The following is an 18115-nucleotide window of genomic DNA, read 5'->3' on the forward strand; positions in this document are numbered from 1 at the left end:
CGTGACATGGTGCCCCCCTCCCTCTGGCCTCACGAGACGCTGATAGTGTAGAGAAATCGGCTGTTGGCGTCAAGCTACCTACATACCCACCAACAAGCTCTGCTCTGCTCTGCTCTGCCTGCCCAGCCCCCAATGAGCTCAATCGCGGCTGATCTTGCGCAGCGTCGCGACGACTCCGAGCTGGCCTCGGTCGAATCGCCCAGTCGCGCCGGACCAGGCGGCAACGACGTCGCGACCGAGGATTACGCCAGCAGTAAGACGAACGGTCATCATGCCTCCAAGAACCCAGAATGCGACGTCAAGTCATTAGGGGCTCAGGACACGAGGGCGCCGCAACCGTCACCAGAGTCCAGCCTCGCCTCCCAAGCCATACAGTTCTTTGCGACCGCGACGCCGGCAACTCTCGCAGGACTCGGCGTCGGCATCTCGGCGGTGACATACGCTGTCCTTGGCCGGATCGGCCTCGTGCTGATAGGGGCGTTTGGCGGCGTCGTCTCCTTCATCATCTGGGAGTCAAAGAATCCCGAGCTGGCAAAGGCGATTCGCGGTGAGGAGGGCCCGCGGGTGCTGGACAGGGTCTGGGCAGACTTGACAGCCGTCAGAGCTCTGGAGAAGCAGGACGAGGAGGAGGATGACGACTCGAACCGCATGCGTGGCTTCGACGACTTTCGTCCGGAGACGAGAGAGGCGCTGAGCGGCCTTGTCGATTCGATTGTCCAGAACTATATCAACTGGTGGTACACGCCTCTTGTGCCTTCAGACCACGCCTTTCCCCTTTCTTGTCGCAAGACCATCACGTCCTATCTGCTGGCGATATCGAACCGCATGTGTCGCAAGCGGCCGGCCGACGCCTTCCTCGACCTCCTGACCAACTCGACATCCATGATCATCGTCTTCCTCTCCGAACTCGCCACCGCCTTCTCCGAACTACCGCCCGACACGAACATGAGCGCCGCCGATACGATATACAACTACCTGGCGGAAAACCCCGACTCGCGCCTCGCCAATCTGCTCAACAAGAGACAGCAGGCGACCAAGTTCAAAATGGTGTCTGAGGACTTGCTCGCATTCCTCGACAAGAGCGCCTACAACTGCGATCCTGCACGCATCTTCTTGCGCGAGATTCTGGCAAACTCGGTGCTCGAGCAGACGCTGCAGCAGTGCAGCAGAGCCGAGTGGATCAACGGCTGGATCGTCTATCTGTTGGAAGCGGGAGAGCCCAACTTGAATCAAGCGATTGACGTCGGCATGCAGACCGGCCGTGACGTTGCCAACAATGTCTTTGCCGATTTGGACGGCAATGTCGGCAACATCGGCATCGCAAAGCCTCGACGCGGTAGCAACGACCAAGGCCAGGCTCGACGGAAAGAGTCTGCTCACAAGAAGAAGCTGAGCAAGGCTGACGAGGAATTGGAAGAGGCCATGGAGGAAATGAAACGAATGAATGCCATGATTGCAGAGGATGACGAACGACGGAAACGAGCATCGACCTTGACGGAGGCGTCTGAGCGCTCAAAGCAGAGCATGGACTTGATGAGGGGCGGAGATGGGGAGGCTCAGAAGGGCGGCAATGCCGCAGAAGCTTTATCGCCGACTTCCAACCGGTACTCACCTCGCGGGGCGTCTGTCGATGGCGTCTCGAGCAAAAGCGATACGATATACACTCCTCATACGCCACGGTCGACAGATTCCGCCAGCCAAGCTTCATCTCCAAGGGAGAACAAGGACCAGACTTTCACGAGCTTTGACCAAATCGTGCCCCAAGGCCAACCCCAGCCCGAGAGCGATGAGGAGGCGCCGCGAAAGGAGCCCCTTACTCTACACAATGCCTCTTTCACGCTACACGACGATGGCTCAGGGGACATGGGCAAGATCAAGAGCAAGCCGAACACGGACTATCTCATCCAGGTCGAGCCATCTTCTTCTCACTATCCCGGCTGGATGATTGTGCGGCGTTACTCCGACTTTGAGACACTTCACGAGATCTTGAGGCGCATTGCGGCAGTGTCGGGAGCCACAGCGTTTATGGAACTGCACAAGGAGCTGCCCAGCTGGAAGATCCACACGAGGGAGTCTCTTCGCGGCGAACTCGAGAGGTATCTGCGGGATGCTTGCTGGTATCAGGCGCTGGCAGAAAGCGAGGGCATGAAGCGGTTCCTCGAAAAGTCCCAGGGCCACACGCACGGCAACTCCAAATCGTTTGGCTGGGAAACAATGGGCAAGAACATGCTCGAGGTGCTATCCATCGGCCCCAAAGGAGCCATGGAAGGCGGCAAGAGTCTCGTCGGAGGCGTTAGCGGCGTCTTTGGCAACCTGGCGGGCCTGAGCCGCAAGTCGACTGCTCAGTCTTCGGTCGACGCTGGCGGACCTAATGCAAACAGGTTATCCATCTCCTCTAATCCGGCCAACCGGGTGGTGGAAAGCATTGCAAGATCGCCCGCGAGGTCGGAGCGTGCCAGTCTCGATAGCCAGAGGTCATCCGTGATTGCTACTCAGCCGGGCAGGGTTGCGCCTATGGAGCGGATGCTCAGCTTCACGTCTCCCAACAGCAGCGAGACAGACCTGCGCCTGGGCCAACGAGGCCGGCTGGACTCTGTCTCCACGTCGGTAAGCGCTCGGCCCAGCATGGAGCATAGCAGAACGTCCAGCCTGGCCGCGCTTCGGTCACCTTCCTCGATTAGCCTCGACTTCACCAAGCTTCCGCCGCCCCCCGACGAGATTAGCGACGATTACGAGTCTCCGGGACATGACTTTGACCCCAAGGCGCGCAGGAGGGACGGCAGCATCATGGAGGACCCCAGCCGCAACAACAGCTCGCAGGCCCTGAACGGGTCGGCCTCCGCACCGGCGTTATCCGGGAAGAAGTCCCAAGCGCAGGCGGCCCCCCAGACCCCGGCTAAGCCAGCACGCCAGTACACGCAGCTAAGCGAGGCGGAAACCCGGGTGGCTGTCGAGCTCATCTTTGCCGTCATCAACGAGATGTACACGCTCTCGTCTGCATGGAACATCCGTCGCACACTCCTCGCTGCGGCCAAGTCGTTCCTGTTGCGGCCCGGCAACCCGTCGCTCCTGACGGTGCAGAACCTGATCCAGTCGTCCGTGATTGACGCCAACACGTCCGACGCAGGCATCGCGACCCTCCTGCGCAAGGTACGAGAGAACACCATGCCCACGGAGCAAGAGCAGGCGCTGTGGCCCGCGGAGCCGACGGAGGAGGAGAAGAAGCAGCTGGCCATCAAGGCGCGCAAGCTGCTTATCCAGAGCGGCGTGCCGGCGGCGCTGATGGGCGTCATGGGGCAGTCGGCCACGGGAGAGGCTCTGGGGCGGGTGTTTGACTGCTTGCAGATTGAGGAGATTGCCCGGGGGCTGATTTTTGGCCTGATACTGCAGGCGGCGAGGATTCTTACGCACTGATGATGCCCCGGAATGATTACGGCGATAATAATTACGCGCAGCATGGCTTTGTTTGGTAACGAGGTTCGGAGTTAGATGACCCGAGGATTGTTATAATGACTTGGTAGGGTATGAAATATTGCCTTGATGGGAAACATTGTCCCTCGGCACCGGGGTAGATGGGACGCTTACATGTATAATGCGGCATATGAAAGCTCTGCTACGAGCGGCTGGGAAAGGATCCCGGCGCTTTTTCTTCTTTCGATTTTGTTCTTGGAGACGGGGCAGGAAGAGAATAATGATACCTCGTTGCTATTGAATTCATAATTAGATGGGGGTAGGCGCTTTCTACTGATGATGATGATGAGATGTGATCTCCTTATTATCAATTTTCAACAGTAATAGACAACATGTCATCTCGTGGAAGATTACTCCTTTCCCTCGAATTCAAGGTGTGATGATATCAGCAGCTGCTAAGAGGGCCAAACCACCGTTGGTCACCTATCAACTCCCATTCCTCAATCCTTTCCTTGTTTCCTCTGCCTCCATTCCCTTACAACACCACAAAAGCAAGAAAGCTCAGGAGAATTCAATCCGTATCACACACACACACACAAGACGTGATTTCCCCCTGCAGCTATTACTTCCGTGTGCCACCTTCGGGACTCGGAATGCAACTCGATCATCCCCCGACTGGCAAACTCATGCGAACCCTTGGCAACCGGGCGTGAACTTGGGACTATCAATACTTGGCACACTTTTCAATACATACATACAACTAGTACATGGAAGAATCGGCCTTTTTGGGGGAGGGGTGAGAAAGGAAAGGTTGTGTGGATCGTCCGCGGATCAGCAATGCTAAACGGCTATGAGTTTCTATTCTGCATTTGCCTTTTTTTTTTTCTTTCTTCATTATTGAAATCCCCTATACTCTGCATATCCGAGATCAAGCAACCCAATATAGTCTTGCAAGCATAAACACTGCAATATGACGATCGAAATGAAGATACTAGAGGGAGCAGCATCAACTGCATATCCTCATCAACCCACCCCAGACCAGGGGCCATGACTCCCTCCCCCAGCTCTTGTCTACCAAGCTTATCACCTCTTTACGAAGTACATACATACATACGAGCATCCCGAAGTCTTCCCTTAGGCTCTGATGCAATTCGCCTGAAAAGTATTCAGCCAGCTGAAAAGTGTGACTTTTACAATTAGCGCTAAGTAGAGCGTTTTTCTTATACCTCCTTTCTAGCCCTAGAAATCCTTATCAGACCACTAGACTGTAATCAGATAGAAATATCTCACCGCCTTTAGACTTTAATTAGGCTAAATTTAACATTATTTAATAGCCTAATCTCTAAAATACCTCTAAAGCTATATAATTTTACTTCTATTTTAAGTTATAATAAGCTACAGACCTGTTAAAATATTAGAACCTGCATTACAGGCATTACAGGCTAGTAAAGCTAGGTAAATAAATAACTAGATGCTATCCTTTCTCCTATTACTATATAAGGCCACTAGTAATAACCTTATAAAATCAGCAAAAGCAATATACCTCTAGCAGGGCTTTAAAAGGATAATTAAACCTATAAAAAACCAGTATCCTAGCTGTAACTAAACTGTTAAGATGCTTAAAAATAAGTATAACTATTTAAAGAAGTTCTAGCAAGTGTTTAGTAAGGCTAAGAGGCTATTAGGGATAATATATAACCCTAAGACTGGCGCCCTTAACATAAGCCCTATAAATTAATAATTAATAGTATTATAATACTCTTACTTTAGCAGAAAAGTTATATAAAGCAGGCTCCTTATTAGTAATAATATTAATATTAATACCTAGTAATATATCTTTATTAAGGACTAACTAGCAGAATAAAATATTTAGGAAGCAGGTAATGCTAAAGGGTTTACTTTTACTAAGGGAAATTACTATCTAAAAGGTATAAGAGTTAGTAATAACTTTATAAAGGAAGTTAGGAATACACTTAAAAATATAGCTAAAGATTAAGAGGCATTAGTAAATAAGCTAGCAGATGTATTATTAAAAGCACTAGTATTAGTAAAAGAGACAGTAGTAATAAAGATTATAATAGGGGATAAGGATAAGAATAAGGTTATCTTAGTAACACAGCTACTAGTACTATAGCCTACAGCCTTAACGCTATAACCAGCGCCTCCATTATATAAGCATTTAACTTTATTACAGCCAAGGATGCCTTTAACACTACAGATAGCATTACTAATGCCTAGATTATTATCTACAGCGCCTAAGGTTATAATAGGCATAAGGAAGTAGAAGAAAGGAAGGTTACTGGCTTAAGAAGGGTTATTATTAGCAGAAGCTATTTATAAGCTTACAGCAGCGTTAATTAATTTATATAATACTAAGGCAGCTAAGGTAATATATATTATTATATATAAGCTATTGCCTATTAGCGCTAAAGTATTTAAAATTACTATAAAAGATTATCTTAACTTTACTAGTAATAAAGGCATAGAATATTTAATTAAGCTAGTCTATTAAATATGTAAAGATTTAATAAACCTATTAATATAGAATTTATTACTATTAAATAAGGTTAAGGAGGTATAGCTAGCAGTAAACCTAGGCTAGAATTTAGCTTTATTTTATAATAATTATAAATAGCTTTATAATAGGAAAAAAACACTGCTTAAAAGGCTATTATTATCTTAGCTGCTGCCTAGCACTAATTCACTTTATTAAAGCTGCATTTACACTTATTTCTAGCCCTATCCTTTAGCATCTCTATCCTCCTTATCTTTATTATCTTTATCATCTTTATTATTAAATTTATTATTAAATTCATTATTAAATTTATTATTATTGCCTTTATTATTACTAATAAGGTCTAATCCTAGGCTGCTGCTATTACTACCACTATCTCCACAGTCCTTAAAGCCCTGGCTTTAACCCTTATTATTAAAAAAGCAATCCTTATTACTATTATTAAGATATTACTAGTAACTTAACTAACATTCCTTAGCTATATATTCCCTTAACCTATAAGGTACTAACCAGGGCATAATAGAATTAGCTATTTCCCCTACTTTAGTAATAGCTAACTATTCTCTTTATAATAAGGCTTTAAAATATTTATAGTAGCTCTTGCTTAAAGTCTTTCCTCCTAATACTATAAAATTATATAGCCCTATAACAGTATATATAAAAAGGCACTAGTTTATAAAGTTATATTCTAAAGCGCTAGTATATATAATCTTCTATTTCCTTTTACAGCAGCTAAAGACATACTTAACTATAGTCCTTAATAAGGCATACTGCAAGTTAAATAGCTTATAACTATTATAAGGCCGCTAACTAGCATCTCCCTAGTTATTAAGATAATAATGTAATCTAATATAAGGCAGCATAATACCTTATTTTATATAAAAGCCAGTATTAGTAAAATAGTATCTCTTTTACAGCACCCTTAGGCTTTAAGTTATAGCTTACAGTAAAAGAGTGGTATTATAAAGAGATCCTTTACCTCCTGCTAGTATATAGCAGAATAAGCTATTTAAGGTAATAGCTATAAGTATATTTTATATAATATTATTTTTCCTTAAATAAAATTATTACTAATTTACTTTTAAAATAAAGGCAGGAATATATATACTATTAATAGCCCTAATCACGCCCTTAAAGCCCTTAGCCTTTAAATTTATTATAATCTTAAAAGAGATATATATTAGCAGCAGCTATATTATAAATACTATATATAACTGCTGCATAAAATCTAGCAGCTCTTATATAATCCAAAATACTATTAACTAATGCATTCTAAAGTAATATGCAGCATTCCTTTAGGTCTTGCTAAATACGCATATTTATAAAAATACTATAACCTTCTGCTACAGAGATTACTTCTAACTTCCTAATGCATTAATATTATAACTTAGCTAACTGCAGAGGGCCTAAAACACAGCCTTTTTTATATAGAATAGTTCTTTAAATCTCTTTTCTAATCCTTAAAGAAGCTTATCATATAGCTTCTATAATACTGTAACTGTTAGCTAATAGGGATCCTTATTATCTTTATCTGCCTTATCTGCCTTATTAGGCTTAGCATTAACTGCTCTTAAGTAGGCTGGCCTTTATTACTGCAATTGCTCTTCTTCCTTAAGGATACATTTAATAGCTAACAGCATAGCAGCTTTTTAAAGGTTCTAATAACACTGCCTCTAATATTTATAAGCCAGGATAATATTAGCTAACACCCTGTTATTAGCTATACTAATAACCTAATCTATAACTATAATAACATCTCTGTAGAATTAAAAAAGTAGGCGGCTAAATATAACTAAGCCTTTTAAAAGCTAAAAAGTTTTTAGTCGCTACCCCCTGCTATTAGCAGAATTAACTAAAGAGTCTTAGCATCTATCCCCCTTATAGGCATTTACACAGCCCTAGCTAGCTTAATACCTTGCGATTAAGGGTTAAGGCATTTAGATTCTTGTGCGTAACTTTATGCTGATAATCCCTTCCTAATTAGGCAAGGTTAACTTGTTTTTTAACTTTTCAGCCGGGCTGAATACTTTTTAGGCGAATTGCATCAGAGCCTTATACTACTACTAGTTGATCAGGGGTCTCATTGTTCCTGCCCAAGCACACATGTACGTGATGGTGCTATTACTACTACTACTACTGCTGCTAGCAGCGGAAGACGGTTAGTCCTTGTCACCAGTGTCAAATTTCTCGTGGCTTGCTGCATTATCATGCGCGCTAGAAGGGATCCCCCTTGTTCCCCCCTTCCATGTCTCTTTCGCATGTCCTGGGATCCGGGTCCAAGAGCCTCGGGTCCTTGTTTGTCTAGGTAGACAGACAGGCAATGGTATTTCCCCAGCTTTCCTTGGGTTTCGCACTTGATAACTACTACTATAGTAATACTACTTGGACATCATCACAAGCGCTATCTAGGCTGGCTATGGTCAGAGTCTCCCCCGTGATAATAAGCACAATCAAGCACACTCTCACACCCATCAACAACTGAAGCCATATACTTTATACGATAAAGCCTCTCTCCCCGCTCCCCTATCTTCCACCACCACCACCAGACCTCCCCCCTATACAAACTGTTGCTGATTACCCATCAAACCTCCCCATCTCATCACTCTTTTCCACCATTTATGCATATTCCAACTCAACTACTATGTACTTTCCTCCCCCCCTCCCCAAAATCTATTCTAGTCAGCAACCAGCCTAGCACTGCCCTGCCCTGGACCTCCAGAGATGCACTGAATATCGCTTCCGCTTAGCCCACGGAGCTCATGGCCTCTTCCGGCATCAGATCCTCCCTCCCTCCCCTCCGCGCCTCCGCCCCGGTCAGCCGCAGGCCGTTGAAACCGCCACACCTTTTCTTTCTTTTTTTTTTTTCTTCTTCTTTTTTTTTTCTCTCATCCTTTTTTTCCCCCCCCCTCTTTCTCTATCTGTCTCTTATCACTTTTTCTTGCTTCACCAATTCATCTCCGCATTCTAGGTAGTCCACACTAGACTAGATACCTGCAAAGCCCAGCATCTACTAGTAGAACTCCTCCCTCGCCAAACGTATGTATTATTACCCCTTCCAATACTAGCATCACCGCTGCCAAGCTGCACCTGCAGCATTCCGGTCCCTGCATGGCATGCCACCACCGCAAAGAAGCCCGGGAAAGGAACCGCATGCAAGAAGCCGTCACTTGACATCAGCCACCCTCTACTTACACGCTAATCACTCACTCACCATCACCGTCACTGTCACCATCACCGTCAGAGTACTACTAACCAAGAACCACGCCAAAACCAGCATCTCTAACACGAAACGAAACGGAACCCCCCCTGAACCTCCGCACTTTTCCATATCACTCAATAGTCACTCACTCACTCACTCACTCGTCACCCCAAGTAAGCAATCGAGATAAGATAAAAGAAGAGAAAAGAAGAAAAGAAGCAAAGAGAACCAAGCCTTGCTCCCCCCCTCCCCCCCAAATCTCGTCCCATTCAGAACCCACCCAGCTGAGCCAAGAAAAGAAGCTTCAAAACAAACAAAATCACACTCCGTCCCACGACCCACTACATAGTACTCACTGTACCTGGTTTCCATTTACTACCTTGCTTCGTCACAAACTCGCTTAAGAAAAGAAAAACAGACGAAAAAATGTCCCCTGGTTCAATACCTAGATGCTCTTGCAAGCAAAGGCAGGCAAGGCTTTCCCATTCTTCCTAGTATCTCCCCTGGCTTCCCCGGTTTTCGCGAGCTTTTGTTTTGACCTTCCAAGGTTCCAATTGTTCCTGTTGCTTTTGCGTATCGGACATGATCCGGTCCAATCGTTTCGCAGGGACAAACCTGCTAACATGTTTCCGGATCATACCTATCTATTGCTTCGTAGAGGTAGGTTAAGAGGTACTCTGTAAGCTGTATGCCGCGATGCCGCCTCTTTGCGAGTAGACAAGACATTTACCTAGATAGATAAACAATCCACGCCGTCCAGTGAACATCACAGAACACAATTCCATCTAGATTTCACGTATAGAACTCATACAGAGCACCAATCCGTTTGAAAGATGCCGTGACATAGCCTCATACACATGTCCATCACAAACCCCCCCCCCCCCCCCCCCCCCCCCCGTCAGTATCGGATTTCTCACCAGCCCCCCTCCATACCACATCCCATCCATCAAAAAGACACCAGCCACCTGTCAAAACGAAACAAAACATCAAATGCAAAAGCCAAGAAAAGAAAACAAGTGACACCATCACGAACATCACAGATCCAGCTTGGCAAAACCCCCTGCGGCCGATGATACAACCTCTGTCGGCCGACTACAATAACCCACGACACCACCGCAACCCCCCCGGAAGCATTAGTCATGACACGAGATCCATCACCTCCGGATTGGGTTACAGCTTGTTTCGATTTGATTTGATGGACCAAGTAGTGCCTCGTACTTTGTCACAGACGAGGTTTGGTAACATGCAGCAAATCGCTTGGAGTGCAGTACGGTAGTAGTAAGAGTAGTAGTTGATACTAATAATAACAAAGAAATACCTAGTAGTAGCTCGTCCTCAGCTGTGCAATACCGGCCCTCACTCTGTACGTGTGAATACATGATGATTCCTACCCATACTCTGCACTAAATACACAGATTCAAACAACTTTTTTGGTTGCCGCCTCCGCCCGCTAGCTGTTTCGCTTCCCATGCCCATGTCCATGCCTCGACTGTTTCAGTGCCTGGACTCCTTGGTCCGTCTATTCAAAGACGGAATCAACTTTGCCCCCGCTTACGGATGTCTCTGCATCCCGTGGAAGAAACAAGAAAGAAAAAAATCAAGAAAAGGTAACAAAGGAGAAGATCAGAATTTTGGAAACAAGGCTAGCATTCCAAGAATATGAATGCAATGCATGTGTGTAAGACAATGCTGTGGCGCACGCCCGGCTGGCCAGTCACTAAGAAATAGACATTAAACAAAAACAGGTACATATGCAGATGCCTGGGCATGGCGTGTATGTAGCAAACGAGTGGCTGATGCAAGATGCAAATTGAAAGAAGAAAATGGTTCGTGACCGGGTATCAGTACAGCCTGGGCTGTGTGGCCAGGATGCTTCTATGCAAAGGAGTGACGAGAAGTAGACCAAAGACGTGATGCAACGCCAGTAAATGAGTGAGATGGTTGAGAGAATATGCGAACGGCCAGAGGAAGAAGCGAAGAGAAATTTAAGAAAGAAAAGAGGAAGAAGAGAAGAGAAATGAAGAAAGAAAAGAGTAAGAAGAGAGCAAAGGTTGGAAAAGAAACAGGTCTCATTTCGGCTTGAAGACGGCACTGGTGAGAAACACTTCACCATCCTTGGGCACGTCCTTGAGAGGAGGCACAGGGGCAGGCGGCGAAAGCGGTGGGTTGTTGGGAGTCGCTGGACGGTAAAAGGTACTCTTCAGCATCAGCGGCGGCGCGGCAAGGGTGGGAGAATCGGGTTGGGCGCTGAGCCTCAGGTTGCTCCTCGACTGTTTCTGTTCGACTCGCAGGAACTCAGTCTGGTGGCCTTCGACGGGCAGGGCAACGGGCTCGGGAGTGGCGCCGAATTCCGGGGCGGTGCTGGAATCGGGGCTGCTGCTAGACTCGGGAGTGACATTGTTCATCCGGAAGATCTCATCCTCAACGTCCGTCAGCAGGGCAAACAGCTCATCGCCGGCATAGATGCGGATGCTCTCGCCGTCCGAGCTCTTCATCGTCGGCGTCCGTGTCAGCTCGGCCTGGGTTGGCCCTTCAACCTCCTCAGCGGGGAGCTCCAGGATCATGCTGGGGACCTGGGCCACAACCCGCAGCGGCGGTGGTGAAGCACTCACGGGGCGGCTGCTGGTCGGTTCGTCGGGGCTTCGGGGCGGCGTGGTGATGTCCTGCACGGCTCGGGCTTGTAACGGTGAGGCCGGCCGCAGCGGCGTGGATGGTGGCAATGCCGCGGACTGCAGGGGCGATTGCGTCTCTCCCGCGATGTTGAGGATCGCGGCTGCAGCAATGTGTTCGAGCAGCTTCTGTCGGACGCGGGTGCGCCTGTTCTCGGCCCGCTCGAGCTTGATCACCCAGCCATCGATCGAGGCATCCAGCTCCGCCAGCGCCTCCTCCTGTCGAAGCATAGACTCGGCGCTCAACCGGGATCCCCGCATTGGTGATCGGAGATATTGGCAGATGCGGGAGTGAAAGTTGCGACGGCCGTTTCTCAGGGAGTTGTAAGTGCGGCGAAGGTACTCAACCCGTTCGTCCAGCTTCCGGAGCTCCTTGGATAGGCGTTCAACATCCTCCACCTGCAGCACCTCGAATCTCTCGGCCTGGCCAAGAGCCTGTTGACGAAGAATCCCCAGGTCGTTGGCGCTCATCTGGCTCACGGCTTGCAGTGGTCTGCAACCGGAAGGAAGCTCTTCAAACGCACGCTGCTCTGCACTCTTGGATCGCTTCTTCTCGCCTCTGCCCGTATGTGGATTGACCGGATGTGAGTTGCTCTTCTTGTGTTGTTCGCCTCGCTTCTTTGTCCTACCTCTGTCCTGAGCACCCTGAGAGTCCGAGGCAAGACGCCTGTGGCTTGAGGAGCCATCGCCAGGCCGCGTAGCGCTCAACGGCGTACGAGAAGGGGCCTCCCACTGCTTTGTGGTGGCCGATCTGGGTTCCAATGCCGAGGCCGAGACAGGGGTCGGCAGCGTAGTGGCTGAGTTGGCAATTGCGCTTCCGGAGCTGGCAGGGCGACTCGCATCTGAAGCGGTAGAGCTGCTGATAGGGGTCAAGTAATGGCTAGGGACATTTCCCAGCAGCGGCGCACTGTCGGTCCGCAGAAGCATTGGCGGAGGGGAGGGTTGCTGGACATCGTGCAAGAAGGTAAGCTGCTGCGGTTCGGGAATGACCAGGGGCGCCAGCCGCTTTGGTGAAGGTAGACGAGGGGGTTGAGAGCCCACGGGCCGTCTCTGCACATCTATCTGCTTAGGTGGTGTGTAGGTCGCTTTACCGAGCCTCGATGGGCCGGCACGATCTCTTGATGATTCGTCCAGGGGGGCAGTGCCAGCACGTTCTCGCAAGGCTGGAAGCCCCGGTATTGTTGCTATGCAGCCGAGTCAGAACTGGAGCAGGAGAGGTTCAGCAGGTAATAGAGACTTACGAGAGTCCATGGCCACCTCCTGGACTGTCGTCATGGGGCCCAGGTCCGGGATGTTGTTGGCCTTGCGGCGCCGGGCAATGGGCTGTTGGTTCAACTTGACCTTGAGTGCCGGGATCGTACCCAGCTTCTCGGAATTCTTGTTGCTGTTCATTGCGAGGGCAAAGGCGGTATCGGGATCCACCGATGAGGTGTTGCTCGGGACGGGCGACTGCCTTCCCTTGGGAAAGAGCTGATATTTCCCCTGCCCGTCTTGTTGCATCCTTTTCGAGCTCGGCCTTTCGTTCTCGGGCAGGGCCGCCGGCGGCGCTGACTGAAGAGCAGAAGCAAGTTAGCCACGCTGTGCTTCGTGTATAAGCCGATCTGCCGTGGGGAGAAGATGAGCTTACGGAAAGCATTGAAAAGGCTGAAGCCAAAGTTTTCGACATTGTGTTCTGTTCGACCCCGTTCATGCAGGCTGCAATATGGTACATTCCTCTAGGGAGGGGGGCGGTCTTTCAAAGGTCGCCGTGTTAGAGGGAAGACGCAGTCATCCAGCTCCAGGTGAGATCGAGGTGTAAGTCGTATGCCTCGGACAAGCGTGCTACACAATGGACATCCTCAGCGGTTCTTTACTCCCGTCCAGTCAAGGAGGAGAGCAAAGGCAGCTTGGAACCCGGCGAGGAGGGTATACTTGTATATCTGCGTTCTCGGCAAGACGGAGCCTGGAGGCCAAGACGCATTGGACTCCGGACGAAGGCCCTGCCAGTAGGCTAGCGTGGAGAAACATGGCATGTCCACCCTGTCTCCTCTTCGCTTGCACCCGGCCTGCGAAGGGGGAAGTCCACCAGCAGGAGACAGGCCTGGGCCAGCGGGTGTCCAGGACCAGGTGTGAAGCTCTAGCTGGGCTGGGGGGGGTGAGGGTTCCGAGTCTCTTCCTCGCTACCTCTCCGGGCCTGTGACACGGGTGCATTGGGTGGCTGTACAGACACCCAGGGTCAAGAGCTAGGCCCGTGTTGGAGTCGAGCAGGCTCCGGCCGAGGGCGTCCAAAGCGGCATAGAGTGCTCGAGCCCCTGGCAGCAGCAGGAGCATGGCAGCAAGGAGTCAAACGCTAGGCCCCTGTGCAGACTTGACCCGTTCTTCAGGTCGAGGCGTCTTCCCCACCTGGTCCAGGATACCCTTGCCTGCCATGATGTTTGGCCGCCCCAATCCGATCTGTCGGGCGATTGCGTTCTAGCACCGGTGCTCGGGGGGGGTCGCTTGAGCGAGGAGGCTGCTCGATGATTCATTGAGAGGCGAGGAAAATACAAGGATAAAAAGTAGGATTAAATTTGAGAGAGAAAAAGAATAGACGAGGCCCTGTCTGTTGACGGTGATGGGGTCCATCTACCTACCTAGTGTCGGTGGGGGTTGGTTTGGTTTCAGGCGCCAATGCTCTGCCTCTATCTAATCTTGCAGTACGAGCACATACGGCATCAATATGCTTTTTGCTCTGCTCTTGCTGTAATTGTGCTGTAATTGTTGCGTCTTGTGGTGTTTTGTCTTATTTCGTCTCTGTTTGTAGGCGTGGTGCGGATCAGCATCGACGCCCCAGCAGCGAAATGCACAGGCAGGGGCGAAACAGTTGCTCCTTCGAGACCAGTTGACAAACGTCGGATGGACCTGACTGGTTGGTGTCGACATCTCACCATTGACTGGAGATTCCAGTCTGGTCATGCAAAGTAGGTAATTCCACCAAAGACGGCAGCCTTGCAGGTGAGGAATCGAAGTCGGAGCTTGACGCCTGAAAGCCAAGGTCTCAACTCAACTGGCGGGTTTAGGCCAGAAGCGAGGGGCAGGTGCAACCGCAACCGCAACTGCAACACAAGCAAGGCTACAATGGATGTGGCACGTGTGTGCGAGCCCCTGGATACATGTAAGGTATTGATTGTTCCGGTACATGTAGGCTCTGCATCTTGACAAGGCACAGGCAGCTGCTTCGGCTCTGCCCAGTAGTAGCTCTACCTCGAGTTGTCTACGACCTTCCCAACTGTGTATAGCGAGGAACTTCGTGCGAAACAGGGAGAATTTTGAACGATTCTTTTGCATCACATAATTCTAAGCTCGTTTCTCATGTCATTGAGCTCTCAGCATTCTCCACTTCTCTTGTGCACAGTTGGCTAATTAAGCATGTCGCAGATCTCGGCCTTGTTATATATGCAGCTTGAAGCCTTTCTTTCCGTGAGGGGGCGATGGATTCGACATCTTCCCTTTTAGCCTTTTGCCCTATCTTTTCCCTCTTCTGTTTTTGGCTTTTGTGAGCGTAAGCGTGACTGAATTATTTCCCTTTGCAGCCAGAACAGTGAGTGCCTGCATATGCATGCATCTATGACAGCATCATGGTGATCCTTCCAGCATCCACTCCGTTTCTGCTCTGCCTCACCAATGGGGGCTGCTGGGGGGCTAAGAAGCGAAAGTAGTTGCCCTTTTGGCCCCAAGGAAGAGGCTGCAGTATTATATTTCACGTCAGATACAGATATCCAATCATTCCTTGTTTTGTCCTCGAGACGGTTTGGTATTTGGTGATTTCATTTATCTGCACCCTTTGTGTGAGTAGGTGGGCTACCCTATCCTGTTTTCACTGCATGTATTTGGAGCCAATAGCATGATGAGTCCATCGCCCATCCTTGGCACTCAACTTTGCGAGAAGTCATTTATTCATATCTCTTGCAATCAGTCGATCTAACAGCTCTCAGCTGATACAATGGCGGAACCTGAAGGCGAAGATTTGCTTCATTCGGAAGGTACATAATCTCGAACGTGTCCAACAAACTGCATATGATGTAGGTATTTCTGCGGATCATCGGCCTATTGCGTCGTGTTGATGCACGGCACGTCCGATGGCGCACAGGTGATTGACACCAATGCCTGTGAGGATCCGCTGAGAAGGCACTCTCATAGTAAAAACATGACAGTTTTGTGGAGGTGAGCTTGGCGATCTGCTGAATCCTTCTTGATGCAAGTTGACCAGACTATTCAGCCAGCCCACGGGCACAACAGCAGCTGATGCCTGCACATTTGGACCAACATGAAGCAACAAACCAATAAAGAGCACGTTTCAAGGAAACTTGTCCCTCTCGAATTCACCAAAAGGGCAAGTAAAAGTCATGGGTGTGATCTTGATGGCTTCTAGAAGTCCGTATAGGCCCGTGACGGGGAGTTGCTCCTTGTGATCAACTTGCAAACATCTCGATCCTACACGCCCCCCTCAAGAACGCAGCTCGGCGCATTACACAGCTCCTCATATTGCCCAACATAGCATAGCCATGAAGCTTGATACAAATCATCGCACAGCCTCGGACCTAGGTCTGTTACGACGTCTTGCCATGCACGCACATCGCTGCACACCCACAGTTGTCCATAGTGAATCTTCACGCATCGGATGTCGTTGGAGCCTCACTTTTCTCTTCTTTTACTCAGAAACTTCAGGTGCAACCCCGGCACTGCACGGACTCGTGTGGCCTGTAGCCATGCGTCAAAACCCCGGCCATCTTCTCCGCTTTATCGCTGTCAATGCGCAGAATCGGAACGCAGCAAGGGGGTCGAAGCATTCCGGGCTAATTATACGACTGCAGAGAGACTCGAGAGTAAAAAAGGTGCCCACCCCAATATCGTCCTCTCCGGTATGGCCTACGTACTTCAGCCCGGATGTCTGCTCTCCCGTAGAAAATTGCGGCTTCTCGGAAATCACCGACAGCTGCCGAATGATTACGCCGTTTATGCATCATCAACCCTACGCAAAACCTTATCTCGTGATGCTCCTATAGGAAGGTTAAAGATCAGATCCTAGTGCCTCCTCTCAACTACCCTCCCTAACTATAATGATTCTTTTCTTGTTCACACAGCGAAGCGTATTCTAGGCAATCTCAGCTCGCCCAAGACATGGCCATCAGAGGTGTGGCTGCATCCATCTGTGCGCTGGTTTGGAGTATACCGATTGGACACAGTTGAGAGTTCCAGTTTTGTTTCACCCCCCTGAAGCGACTCCTGCTCAGGCAGATGCCTACATGTACACGAACAACAGTTTGCGGGGAACCAAGCCCACAGATAGAAGTTTGTATCTGCCGCCAAAGAGCCAATTGAAACAAATATTTTGCTCTCTACCAGTCTCTAGCCTTGGTCGTGGCAGAACAACAACGACTGGCGTCTGCAGTGGGTTGCGTCTAGCAGAGACTTCGACTTTGATAGCTTCGAGTGGGCGATTCTCAGATCCACCAGACGAACTCGATGTACGGCCCCACTTCATCGTCGATTGTTGGTGGAGGATTTTGGTTTTGTCTTTGTCTTACACGCCGCTAAACTCAACCTCCTTCAAGCCACAGGATAACGCAACTGTGATGCTTTCACTGTAGACTGTAGGTATTGCACAACGGTCAATCAAGAAAGTGTGTTTGGTTTTGCAGGCATACGGATCGTCGGCCTAAATCTGTAACATTGGCAATGCCTTCTTCTGCTTAGACAAGGACACTGGCCATCAATTGTCTAGGTAATCAAATATCATCAGGGAGCCTCATGGGCCGATAAGCTTCAAATGCTCCGACGCCTTTGATTGTTTCCTTTCCTGAGCACTAAGGCTGGCCGTCTGTCTGCTGTCAACGCAAGCTGGCTGATACCGCGGCGTTTCAAGACTTGGGCCCAAACGCGGTGCGGCCGTTGCGTCGCCCACATGATTCCGACTCCGCAAGCGCCTTGACCTTCAAAACGGCTCAAGGGCGTCTGCCGTGATGTATCCACCAAACACTTGTTTGTTTCGTGAAGCTAATGTTGGTGCGTTTGGGACAGAGTGTGCAAGGGCGTGTTGAATCATTCTCGAAAGGGCATGTTCGATTATGGAACAAAGGGAGCGGGATTCCGTAGCATCGCAGTCTCCGTTTCTAGCAGGTAGTATGGCACATGGTATATTGTCCGGTCTCCCATTAAAGATCTGAGATTGCGAGGGCTTCTGCGTATCTATGTAACCGTCCCAACCATTGCGCGCTCAGGGTGGCGGCTGAGGGACCCCTCAACCCTAAAGACAGCATTGTACACATTCGCACCAGGCTGAAACAGCCCTCTTTATCTGTT

At 49.2% G+C, this 18115-nt stretch overlaps 2 protein-coding genes across 2 annotated transcripts; one reads left to right on the top strand and one right to left on the bottom strand.

Moving 5' to 3' along the window:
* Window positions 1–354: 354 nt before the first annotated feature.
* TRIREDRAFT_79119 (uncharacterized protein) lies at window positions 355–3414 on the top strand (the record flags this gene model as incomplete). The annotated part of the gene is made up of 1 exon (XM_006966272.1): window positions 355–3414. Exon 1 carries the CDS (start codon window positions 649–651, stop codon window positions 3412–3414), a length of 2766 nt encoding a protein of 921 aa, XP_006966334.1. The 5' UTR covers window positions 355–648.
* Window positions 3415–11194: 7780 nt separating this feature from the next.
* Window positions 11195–13460, bottom strand: TRIREDRAFT_108591 (uncharacterized protein; the record flags this gene model as incomplete). Its single annotated transcript, XM_006966376.1, has 3 exons — window positions 11195–12957; window positions 13036–13345; window positions 13422–13460. 3 exons carry the CDS (start codon window positions 13458–13460, stop codon window positions 11195–11197), a joined length of 2112 nt encoding a protein of 703 aa, XP_006966438.1.
* Between the last annotated feature and the right edge of the window lie 4655 nt (window positions 13461–18115).

This window comes from Trichoderma reesei (assembly GCF_000167675.1).
Source record: "Trichoderma reesei QM6a unplaced genomic scaffold TRIREscaffold_12, whole genome shotgun sequence".
NCBI classification, from domain to species: Eukaryota; Fungi; Ascomycota; class Sordariomycetes; order Hypocreales; family Hypocreaceae; genus Trichoderma; species Trichoderma reesei.